The sequence below is a fragment of the Melanaphis sacchari genome, unplaced genomic scaffold (genome assembly GCF_002803265.2).
Source record: "Melanaphis sacchari strain LSU unplaced genomic scaffold, SCAv2.0 Contig26_pilon_pilon, whole genome shotgun sequence".
In the NCBI taxonomy this organism is placed as follows: Eukaryota; Metazoa; Arthropoda; class Insecta; order Hemiptera; family Aphididae; genus Melanaphis; species Melanaphis sacchari.
Window position 1 is genome coordinate 1,322,355 of NW_020271143.1, and position 13,394 is coordinate 1,335,748.

At 25.4% G+C, this 13,394-nt stretch overlaps 1 protein-coding gene across 1 annotated transcript; it reads right to left on the minus strand.

Moving 5' to 3' along the window:
• Positions 1–3,931: 3,931 nt before the first annotated feature.
• Positions 3,932–5,882, minus strand: LOC112595342 (pollen-specific leucine-rich repeat extensin-like protein 2). The gene is made up of 2 exons (XM_025340498.1): positions 5,779–5,882; positions 3,932–4,752 (listed from the first exon to the last, which is right to left on the minus strand). The coding sequence occupies exon 2, from the start codon at positions 4,746–4,748 to the stop codon at positions 4,149–4,151; it is 600 nt and encodes a 199-aa protein (XP_025196283.1). The 5' UTR covers positions 4,749–4,752; positions 5,779–5,882; the 3' UTR covers positions 3,932–4,148.
• Positions 5,883–13,394: the final 7,512 nt, after the last annotated feature.

Here is a 13,394-nt window from a genome sequence, read left to right on the forward strand (position 1 = left end):
AAAGCTTCCTTTATCTGCTATGGTACCTATATGGTGTGTGTTTCTTTCATAATATTCATATTCTTGACATTCTGTTAAGATACACTTGTAAGTAGGTACCCAATATACTATCATAGGCGTGTCTACAGGCCGCGACTGTCATGCACAGGCACGACGTGCGAAATTAAATTTAACATACATTATAAACTACGGTGCATATCTTATATAAATCTAATATAAACTTTGTTTTTATTATAAGTTTATGATTTTAAAAATAAAACACTGTAGCACTATGACCTAGAGGGGAGTGAGAAAATAACTCAGGCCAGGAAAATTGATCTCCTCCAGACCACTCAGCATTTTCATCTTTTGAATAGAAATGTTATTTTATCTATTTATGTATTGAATTTTGTACTTATACAAATCTATATAGCTAAATAAAAAATATCTTATATTGCATATGTTTGTCAAAAATATATGCAAATATAATTTGATAACTGAAATCTAAAATATATTAATCTTAATTTTTTTTTTTTTTAATATGTTCTAATAAAATAAAAATAAATATACCAACTTACAAAAAAACATACTATTTTAGCTTAAATATAACTAGGTATGTTTTTTGTTTTATTTATAACAATAATTTGTTTAATAATTTATTCTTTTCTCTGATGGAGTTTATTATTTTATTATTGTTAAGTGTGATTAGTATTTTGTTTTCGGTGTCCATTACCATGAAAGTTTCTAAGTGTTCATTGCTCATCATACTTCTTAGTTGATTTTTTGTATACTTAAGTGTTAAAAATCATCTTTAACACGCAACTTGCGTTACGAGTCATATTAAGAACTAGTACACTAACATCAAAGTTGAATATGTTTTAGTAAATTAACTATATTTAATAAAGGCCGTGTAACAACAAAAAGATAATTTTGACAACTTTTGCATGGTTTTATTTTAAAATTAATTTTAATCTTTACCTCTAATTGGGACATCGCATAAAGGCGACAAGCTTTTAATAGGGATAAATTGGCATAATCCCGAATTCGGGCAATTTAACTTCGTTTTTTGGACATAAACAATTGGTTATAAAGAACAAAGATAAAAGTGTTCAATTAGATATTTGAACTTAAATTATCTACTTTCTTATCGAAACTTGTAATTATTTTATTTTTATAGCTCTATTATATTTTATATACGTGCATATACATTTTATGTTGCGTATTTTATTTTTTTTCTCCTACTACCATGTAGTTCTTGAAGATAATAGCCGAATAGCATACATGTCATATAAAATTACTTCATCGATAAATTTTAGTTCTTGTTCTTTTGGTTCTATGTATTGGTTTTATTGATCCTAGCTTGAGTTAATATCTAATAATGTATCGTAACGTAAGATTAAACGTTAATTGAAAAATTTTTGTAGTGGATAAAATAAAAGCTGGACCTCAAAATATTAGTGTTTGTAAGTTTGAGAAATTAATAGTCAATAGATACATATAAATCGATAAGTAGCTGATAAAAATAAAATTAAAAGTCTATTTTTTCACAATGTTAAAAAAAAAGTGACAATAAAAGGGCACCTGTAAACAGAAAAATGAAGCGAGAAAGCAAAGATCTCAAAGTGGAAAAAGCTATGAAAAGACGGTTCTCTGCTGTTACTAAGCGTGGTGTTCGAATTTTGGGCCCTATTTTACAGCAAAACACGAATTTTTTACTAAAAAAAAGAAAAAAAGACATGGTAACTTTAAGATCGCAGAAGGTTGAATTAGTCGTTTAAAGGATCGGAATAATATTAAATTGAAGTGATTTTTCTGAGCAATATCAATTTTTGAAAGAAATGGAGCTGATGAATGATCTTTAGCTAAATTATCGAAAGTTCTTAAAAAAATATATTCTCGGGATATTTATAAAACCGAAAAAACTAAGTTAATCTACCGAGCGACTCTGGATGGTTCTTAGTGCTATAAAAGTGAAACACTCGAAGGATCGAAACAAGCTATGGACCATATAAAATTTTTATATTGTTGTAATATGATGAGCACTGATAAATAAATGCTGTTAATAATCGGAAAGTCCGCATAGTCAAGGTCTTTCAAAAATATAAAAAAAAATAAACTTACCTGTTTCCTATTTAGTAACTAAAAGTTCATGGATGACAGCAGGAATATTTATTTCGTGGTTGAAAGACTGGAACAAAAATCTTGAAAAACATTGAAAGCAAATTTTATTAATTGTTGATAATGTGGAGCTATAATATCCCCACTTGATGAATTTAAAAAATATTACACTTGAATTTATCAAATATTTCGTACGATAAACTATATTATGTAAATTGTAAATATTAATTATATATATATATATATATTATGTAATATACTAATACATATACATCATAACTGGTTTGCAGCTATTTATATACATTTTTGCTGCAGTAAAATAAGATGATATAAATTACACACTCAAAATATGTGAATTAAAATAACAACCACACTAATTGCATCCTATTAAAAAAGTCTATTTGTTACTCACATAATTTTTTGTTGTTGAAAAGAAGAGTTGTTCCTTAGTTAGGTAGTGCACATACACTGGTAAAAACAAGACCCAGACATGTAGTAAATGGCTTTCAAAAGTCTTTGTGCTTCTAAAGAACTAGCTTTTTCTTTAACAGTAGAAACGCTTTTTCACTATCCCTTTTCTCTGGTTGAATTTAAAAAAATCCACAAGTCTTACGTTTTAATGTTTTAAATAGGTAATGGATTTCTAAGTGCTGACCTTACAATACGGATTGTCATTTCATCGGTTATAATTATATATTAAGCATTAAATAACAATGCTAAAATCTGGAACTCAATATTTTTTATTGAGTATAATTTTAATTGTATAACCCTTTTTTTAAAAACTTTTAAAAGTTATAAATAGAGTTCGAGACTTATTGCATATGTTTTTAATTAATCCCCGTAGAATTCTCTAGGTATGATAGAAATTATTCTCGAAGTTAATAATTTAAATACGACATTTTATTTTGCATATTTCATCACACTTCAAAAAAATAGCATATTTGAAAATGTTGTAATATATTAGTGCATTTTCATATTTAACGTTAATTTAGAAGTTAGAATACAAAAATACAATATAAAAGATATGAAATGGTGAGCGGTGTTATGATCTGACTCTAGGATATTGATAAATAAGACTGTGAGTGATATTAAAACCTGTTTTTGAATGTCTCAAATATTCCTAACCATCTGCTGAGCTCTTACAGCGATCCTCTTTATAATTGATCAGATAACAAAGAGTAGTGGTCGTGGTGGTGGTGATTCTATTGTCAAAAATGGTCTCATAGATGATTTAGTATGATTTCGACTGGTATCCTTATCATTGAGACACTGAGTTTTAACTTTTCCAATAGACATGTGACTATGTGTAAATAAATAACTTAATTAAAATAATACAATGTTCATGCTCTTTGTCCTGGCTTCTACATACTTTTGTTATTAATTATTTAATAAAAACAAAAACATGTAGTCACACTGTACGATAAGTGTGTTATATAATTGGTTTATATACGTATGTCGTATATATATTATAGGGTTCGTAAAGAAGAAAGAAGATTTAAGCAGATTATTTACTTAAGTCGAAAGAATTATGAATACTAGGTTTCATAGTATTTTATAAACAAACTTCCTCGATAAAAATGCATTAACGAATGTGAATTTTTTAATTGGACAATATTTAACACTTTTGGAGAAAGTTTTAAGACTTTTTAGATATAGAATACAATATAATAAAATAATAGTTTATTTTTGGTTCAAATATAACATTAAATACAATAATAATAGTACAGTAATGACTATAAAGTCGTTAAATAATAAAAAATGTTGAGTCAATATGATAAAAAATGTACACATACATAGAACATGATAATAGTAATAAAATAGATTTAAAATAATATGCATAGTATAAGATTACTTGGTTTTTAGTAAATTTAGTAAAAATGTAAAATTTATTATTAGAAGGATTGATGTTATTTATCTAGGAAACAAAATTGAACGTTTCTATAAAAGAGACAAAAGGAAGTACCTTAAAAGGCAATTCAAGCTTATAAGAGCTATCAAAAACTGGTATAAGATTAGGAGATGCAAATATAATTTTGATATTATGATTTTAATCAGTAGTTTGGAGTTGTAGGTAAAGTGTTTGTAGTATACTTTGGTTGTAATGGGGTAGGTTGAGTGATTGGTGTAACTTTGGGAGTATCCATTGAGTAGGTTACGGTTGGAATTAATGTTTGTGTAGTTAATGAAATATCTGTTGATACTGGAATAGTCACTGGAGAGGCTTGCGTAATACCGGTAGTATATATTGGTTGTAATGGGGTAGGTTGGGTGATTGGTGTAACTTTGGGAGTATCCATTGAGTAGGTTACAGTTGGAATTAATGTTTGTGTAGTTAATGAAGTATCTGTTGATACTGGAATAGTCACTGGAGAGACTTGAGTAATGCCGGTTGAATCATCTTTTTCTGTTGTCGACGTCCTTTCGTCTTTTGAGTATTTAATTAGGTTCATGAGGTTCAATTTTGCTATATCACTAAATTTTAAAATAGGCACTGAAGGAGGATGCGTATTATGGATACCGGTAATATCATGTCCTGGTATCTGCATAATATCGTTGTTAGGGTTTATAAGTGAATTCTTGTAATTCAGTATTGCTGCCTGATTGAATATTACCATCGTTGACAAAATAACACATACTTGCATTAGAAACATTTTCCTATAACCAAAGTTAATACATTGTATCAGAAAATAATAAAAAATATATTGTTGTTCTTAACTATGTGACAAGATCAAAATTCATTATTTAGATTAAAATTAGTATTTCTAACAACTTGTTTGTATCTTTCGCTTTTATTTCATGATAGAAATTCCAAAGAAAAATAATTTTATTTGAAAATGCCAACGTATAATATGTTTTTCTTTTTATAATTATGTTTAATAATAATTTAATTCCACTTATCATTACGTTTACATCGGGATATCCCACGAATAACAGAAGTCTTATAGCAGCTATACGAAATAAATTGAAATGCTAGTTAGTTATTAGTTATTACTAAAGAATGAAACAACATTATAACACGGTGTTATTAACGCAACTTTTACCCTGTCATTGGATATTATTTGATTTACACCATAATAATAGACATTTTTGCTTATACCTAACTCCATGAACAATAATATTCTCATAAAAAGTATATTTTTTAAATGACCGTAAAAAATTTAAATTTTAGAATAAGGTTCCTATAAAATGTAAAAAAAACTGTTATTATAATTTTATTTTAATTATTTATTTAAAAAAATTTAATATAAATTATTATACATATCAAATAATAGTTGTTAGACGTAAATATTTTTTGAGTTGTCATTTATTTTTATTTTATAACTAAATCAAATTTTATGTTAACTTAAATGTTGATAATAATCTTAAAATGATAAAAAAAAGCCATGTAATAATTTACGTTGAATTGAAATAGTATTGTACACTTTGAAATAAATTAATTTTATGCCCATGGCGAAATATATTTATTTTTTTTTTTTTGTGTGTGTCAATTATATAAAAATTAATTATGTCGTGATTAATAGGTACATGATATAAAAATATAATTAAAAATATTTGTTTAGTTCACGAATCAAGCATTTTATAAAATTATGATAGAATGATAGTTTTCATAATATTTATGGCTTTTTATTTAATTTAAAATTATTTATATTAATTAAATTAAAATTATATATTAGTACATACCTGATTATTTGATATCGGTTGCTGCTTAGATTGGCGATGGAACTTGCTAAAGTGACATGATAATTTCAAATGGCACGCTTTAAATACTTTTTTTTATTGCAACTAGAGTTTTTATATTATTATATGTACCTACTTAACATTATATTTTTATGAACTCATAACTTGAATTAACTATTGGTAGTATATTAGTTTGTTATTATCTATAAATAAATATAATTATCGTACACTAAGATAACGTAATACGTTAGTTGTGTCATTAAAATGAGTAATTTTGCTCATTATAATTTGAGTATAATCTATAAACACTAGTAAAAACAATTTTTTTTTCTTTTTGGCTCGTATGATTATTAAATTTATGACTTTAATCAGTTTAAATGAAAAACACCAATTATATAGGCTTAGTCATTTTATAGCATTTCATAATATGTTTACTTTAATATTAAGATCTACATTTTCAATAAAATTTACAAAACATGGAAATTTATTTGACAATTTAGTTTTTTATAACCTGTCATTTAAACAGTTTTGATATTTGCTGTTTTGCAGAAATCAAGTAAATAAATCTATGAAATAATTCCTTACCGTTGGTATTAATATATCATTTTGTTCATAATTAGGTTAACAATTAGGTACTACCTACCTATATTAGTTTTATATTAAAAGGCACAGTTGCTGTAACTAAGTTTTTCTTTTTATTGAACATGAAATTGTATTAAATAGGTATAAATGTATAAAATAGGTATATTAGATACCCAAAAATGAAATGTATAATGAAGAATTGTATATAATTAATAAAATGTTATTAAATCCATCTTTTAATTTAATTTATTATAAAAATTATTTTATAGTTTTATAATCATTTAGTATATCGTATGTTGTATATCTGTGTAGATACTTATATAAATAATTATTTTATTATCATAAAAATCAATTAAAGAAGAAAAATTTACATTTTATACCATCAAATTCACTCTTAGGTTAAGTATTTAAATTAATTATATTTTGATCTTTATAAGCTACACATTAGATACATTCATAATAACTTTTGTTTGCACATTAAATTTTAAGTATTAGAAATTTCAGGAGTATTAAAAAAAAAATTCATTTATTTTGATTATTATTTTTTATATATTATAATACTGCTACTTAGAAATTTTTCTTGAATAAATTTAATATGTTTTTTGTAATTGTCACTTATTATACTATAATTACATGTGAGTACCTACCTAGTTAAGATAATAACTATCTACTAATATTTGTCAACATCGTAAACTAATTTGAAGAATTAACTTAATAAATTAATTGTTACTTTCATCATTGTACTTATATTATATCAGTTTTGATATTAAGCAGATTAGTCAACTTGAAAAGAGTTAGTAAGTATTTAGGTAACTGCCTTATTGTAAGATACGTGTCAAATGTATCTTGTAATGTAACTGTAAAACACGTATTAATTTGTATTTACTAAAATCGATTCTGAGTAGAGACGACTTATCATCATATATTACTAAAACATATTATATATATTATAACTATAATAATTATTTCATACATATTTTTATTTGCACAAGGTTTATTTAAAAACATAATTTATGAATCACGAACCTCATCACATTATTATATTAATTTGACTTACAGTTCAAAAATGAATAAAAATATGATGTTTGATACTATAATTATGAAACTTGAAATTTTTTCGTGTATAATAGTTTTATACAGGATACATAATCACTAATAATAATTATTATATAACACCCTTAGGATTAATACATTTTATGTGCAACTACATCGTTTATTATACTTATAGTCGTGTACGCAATAATTTCCTATTCACATTTAAAACACGCATAGTAGTAAACTACTCAATGTAAAATACCTATATGAAATCTAATATGCAGCTCTATATTTAATATTTCCAAAAACTAAAAATAAAATAATCATATAGATTTTTGTGAGCTAACAAATGTTGACTATCTGTTTTATTAAACAAGTTTGTTAAATTTGTTGATTAAATATACAATTATTAGAATTTACATTTTTGATTAAACAAAAACCCAAGGAAAATTTGAACATAACATAATTGTAGAGTATTGTCACTGATAGTGGACAAATGCGTAATAAAAGTCAACTTACCTAACCTAACCTCATCGACATTTTATATTTCTACGATAAAGCTAATACTGTAATTTATAATTGGGCCCGAAATGTAAAAAAAAGAAAATGTGTATTATTCGTGATACAGATTAAAATGCCCAAAAAATATCTAAAATAAATTTGAATTAAGCTTTGCAACGTGGATTACACATAATGTAATATGATAATTTTATTTTCATACCAATTTGTTTAAGGGATAGAGAGGGAAGATGACTGATTATTGATATATTGATAGAGTATTTTAAACATGTATAACTTTTTTTAAATTTAATTTATTTATATAATATTCACATAATAAAAATACAATATTATCTAGTTCTTTGAGTCGTAACTAGTGATGAAATAAAGGGTTAACTTTAAACAATCTGAAATTGAAATAAGAAAAATAAATTAAAATTAAAATAGCAAAGAAAGATTACAGTTTAGACATGTGAAAATTAACAAAAATATTATGAGTAAATAATATAGATACAAGTATAGAAAATAGTATTATAATACATTTTAGGTGAAATAACTTGGAATTAACTTAATACGTAATATATATATATATATATATTAATTATGTAATATATTCAATTAATAAATTTATATTAAATAATTAAGAATTAAATAATAAAAATTAGAAAATAACCAGTTCTACACTATTTTTCTCTTACCAAACAAACCGGAGTAAATATTTTTTTTTTTTTTTTGAAGTAATCAGCCTTTGGTTAAAAATATTTTGACCTGGAAAATAGACAAAAGATTGTCCAAATAATTTTTTAGCATACTTAACGGGTAGATTATAAGCTCTAAATTCTCTGATAGAAAAATTGATTTGATTAATTTGAGATGAGTTGAGTTTTTAATAACGAACATTAAGGTAATTTTTTATATAGCAGTCTTATTGGTGGCACATTCAAAATTTATAATTTTGATTTATTGAGCCCTCTAAGATTTTCTTATTTAAGATTATTCTTATGGTATAATTTTAATTTAGTTGTAAATTGTTTATATTATTGTCTTTGACGCCACTTCATACTAGAAGACTGTATTGAAAAATAAATTAATAAAATGCAAAATATGTATTACGTTTTAGATTTAAATAGCAGCATATGTTTTAGTTTAACGATTTTATAAATTATGCATTGTAGCTTGTTGCAGAGGTGTACCCAGGAATTTTTTATGGGGGGGGGGTCCAAAATTTTTATTTCATTTGTTCTCTAATTATAATTATAGTTTAATTCGTTACCAACATATTAATGTTAATAACTATAATAATAGTTACAATAGTTATACACACACTCACAGCACATATACAGAAAGGTTTATTACAATAGATAGGTACTATAACTTTAAATCGATTTTTATTTGGTAATAAAATGTTAAAAAAATTACATTATTATAACTATATGATTATTTTAAAATTTTAATCTATTTTTTTTTTTTTGTAAGTTCCTCAATTATATCATCTGGTGTTAAGATTTTATTTCGATGAATATTATAAGCATCGCAAGTCTATTTAGTCTGTCTTCTGAAACAATATTTCTGACATGTTTTAAGATTTCTTAATGAAGAGAAACTTCTCTCAGAAGTACATGTCGTGACCTGTAATATACATAATATTTTTATTAACTTGTATATATTTGGGAACAAGTCTTCATCACAAAATTGTAGAAATTGTATAACAGTTTTTGGCTTTTGATCTTTTTCAATTCTTTTTAAGACATTTTTCCACATCTTAATTTCTGCTATTACAATATCAGGTTTACTTAAATTATCCGAATCTTTATAAAAATCTATCAATTGTAAAATGTCGTTGTTATTGTTGTCCAATTCATTTTTAAATAACATTTTAAAACCTTTTAAAACCAATTTATGTTCAATAAAATGACTATTTATTTGATCTATAAAGGAATCCAAAAATGGTATAAATATTGATATTTTGAAGTATTCTTCTGGAGATTTACTAATTATGTTACAGCGATTGATTTATCTAATCAGTTCGTGGTATCAGCACAGAATAAGACAATCAGTCATACCTGATCGTCGGTATAAATTAAACACGGTTTATACATAATAATATATTATAATCTATAAGCTTTGTATATTGAAGATAATGAGAAATTAAAATAAATTGTAAACCTACTCTTATTACACTATTTACTATTAAACAATTGTGTAAATGTAGAAATTTCAATGAGGGAGGGGGGTCCGGACTAGGACCTCCTCCCACCCCCTTGGGTACGTCCCTGGCTTGCAGACTATATTATTAATATGAAGATCCCACTTTAAATTATTGTCATTTATAATCCGTAAATAGCGGATTCTCGATATTTCTTTCATATAATAATAAATTAAATTTTATTTTTATTATTTTTGTAAGTTCTAGACAAAATAAGTGGATCTTAAGACTTAGATATTTCAATTAGTCTGTGATTAGGGCTGGTTACGAATCCTACATTTTTAATATTTCAATTGTATTTGTAGGATTATTAATGTATCCCAAGGCTTAAAAATATTAAGAAAATAAGAAGTGATAAATTGTGCATAGAGCCGGAGAATAAAGATACTAAGGAATTTCTTGAAAACATATCACTCAACACACGTTGAATAAGTGAGAGAAGTCCTTGTATCGTAACGCCCTACGGGGTTGGTTCGAAAGTTGACGATGATAGAAGCATCAAGTTGCTCGGTAGAACAGAATGAAAATTCTGTAAAACTAGCAATGGAATGATGCAAAAATATCTAACTCATTCCAGAAATGATGAGGAAGACCGATAGGAACTAGATATAAAATTTGGGGTCCCATCTGGCGTGCTTCTGGGTTCGATGCTGACCGTTGAATTTTTACGTTGGTGATTTACATGCCAAAAATAAGAACACATCGGTTGGTCCAAGAAACTGTATTGATCTGTGATGAATACTCGGGGCTTCCATCACGCTCTACACTGTGTTGGGTAACCATTTGAATTTCGGTGTTCGAATTGTGTCGAGAGTGGGTGTGACAGCTCTCGGATCGCTGGGCTCGTGTAATTACACAGCGCTATCCCATTACGTGTCTGTGCATATTGTTGTATCAGTTTTTCTGTCTTAGTCTTATTAAATATTTCGTTTCAGCCATTGCCGTGTCCGCATGGGCATATTTTATTATTTTCATGCTCCAATAGTAAAATATTTTTATTTCGTTAAAAGCGCGAATCGCCACCATATTTTTTTACACCGCTATATAATATATATTGTGTGCTCGAATCGCTATATTTTTGTATTAATTATATTTAGGCTAGGGCCAACTGACCAGTCTGTGCTCTACAAATTGTATTTATCTTTTATAAATCATCATATTTATTTTTTTTTATATTTTAAATAATTGTTTTTTTTTTTTTTATTTGATGGTTCAACAGGATCGTAATTTATTATTATTATTTTTATTACTTATAAGTTATTTGTTATTTGTGTTTTACAATTTTTTACTGTGTTGTTGTCGATATTATTTTATATTGTATTAATTGTACTAAATTGGTTGTGTTTAACTGGCATTTTAGAATTTATTTAAAATACAAAAACATTAGATATGAGAATGCCCTGTTAATATTTGTAATCTAAGATATCCATGGTTCTATTGTTTTAAAGTTTACAATATTTACATACTTAAAATTATAAACACCTACACGTCCACCCCATACTAGCATTCATTGGTCTTCCTCTGCGCTCTGGTTAATTTTCTTTGAATAATAATTGTTGTACATATTATGTATACACAATACACAAATGTCGGTCGGCAGCTAATGATAAGTATTTTTGGTAATCGAGCTTATGGCTTATTATTATTCTTACTCTGACCAGAAAGTAATTATAATTTTTTTTTATATGATGTCATCTGTTATAACATGGTGAATTTTTCCTGCAGTAGGTATAAAAGTTCAAGGTAATATGAGTATTTGATTAGCAATAGTTAATCAAAGTTGGAAAAAACATGTTTTAAAAAAAAAAAAACCGAAAATCATGTTCTTATTGTTTAAAACAATTTATATACATTTTGTTTTTTGTGCGCTGTTTAAAACACTTAAAAACAATTTAAAAAATATTTATTATTTAAATTAGTTTTGTATGTTTTACAACATACAATTATTTTATCAATAGTTTTAACTTCTTCCTTTCTGCTAGAAATTTCTTGAGAAAATAAAGAACAAGTTGTTTCACTGATTGTATAAAATCAAAAAATATAAATTAATTTGAAATACGTATATAATATATGATTAGGAATAAAATAAGAGTATACGTTTTTAAGAAAATTAAAATTATAATTTTTTTTGTTTCAAACTTTGTTGTTTTATTCATTTATTTTAAATAATTAAAACAAATTGAAATTTGTTTTATTTAGTTGTATTAAAACATGTTTAAAACACGTGTTTAAAACAAATAACTCTGTAACTTAATCCGACATTTAAATCAGAAAGAATCACGGTGAAAATAAATGACTAGACGAATGACGAATCAATAATTACGAGTGTCTATAGACTACTCACTTTCAAGTAATATTCCAAACTTCAAACAATGTTAGTTTAATATAAATTAGCAACTTATTTTGCTCAATTATGTTAAATAAAAGACTAAAATCCATGAAATGTTTACTTTTATTTTACTACTTATTATTTGACAGAAGGTTAACCTAACCTTAACTACTAAATAAGAATAAGTATAGTTGTCAAAATACATAAAATTAAAAGTAAACTTTTTGTGAATTTTTTTTTTTAATATTTTATTATCTAGTATATTCTAATGTTACTGAGGTATAAGAAAAAAGCACAACAATAATTTTAATAACATTTTTTTTTTTTTATATTAGGTTTAATCAAAAATTAAAAATATAGGTTTTTTATAATGTAAATATGTCCTAATGATCACCGCCAACTTTCAACTTAAGTAAAAACGCCACTGCAATAAATGCAACTGAAAAAAAAATAATAATAGTTTAAGAGCATAGTAAAATTATAAAAGTTAATAAGACATTTGTATGAAAAAATAAAATAATAGTAAAATATAGCTTATACTGAATAATATTAGTTTGCAATAATAAGTAGAAGTATTAATTTATAACCTGGCACTCAGGTGTTATACCCAAAGAATGGAAAAAGGGAATAATAATACCCATACTTAAGCCTGGGAAAAATAAACATTCTGCTGAAGGATATAGACCTATTACACTCCTAAATACAATGACAAAAATTATGGAAAAGATCATAAACCTAAGATTAACGTGGTTTTTAGAAAAAAACGAAATATTATCTAAAGAGCAAAGTGGCTTTCGACACACTAGATCAACTATGGATAACTTAATTACAATAAAAACCGAGATAGAAAATGCATTCGAACATAAGCAAATACTCGGAATGATCAGTTTGGATATAACAAAGGCTTACGATTCTGTATGGAGACATAGAATACTAACTTTATTGAGTAAAATTTTAACAAATGGCAAC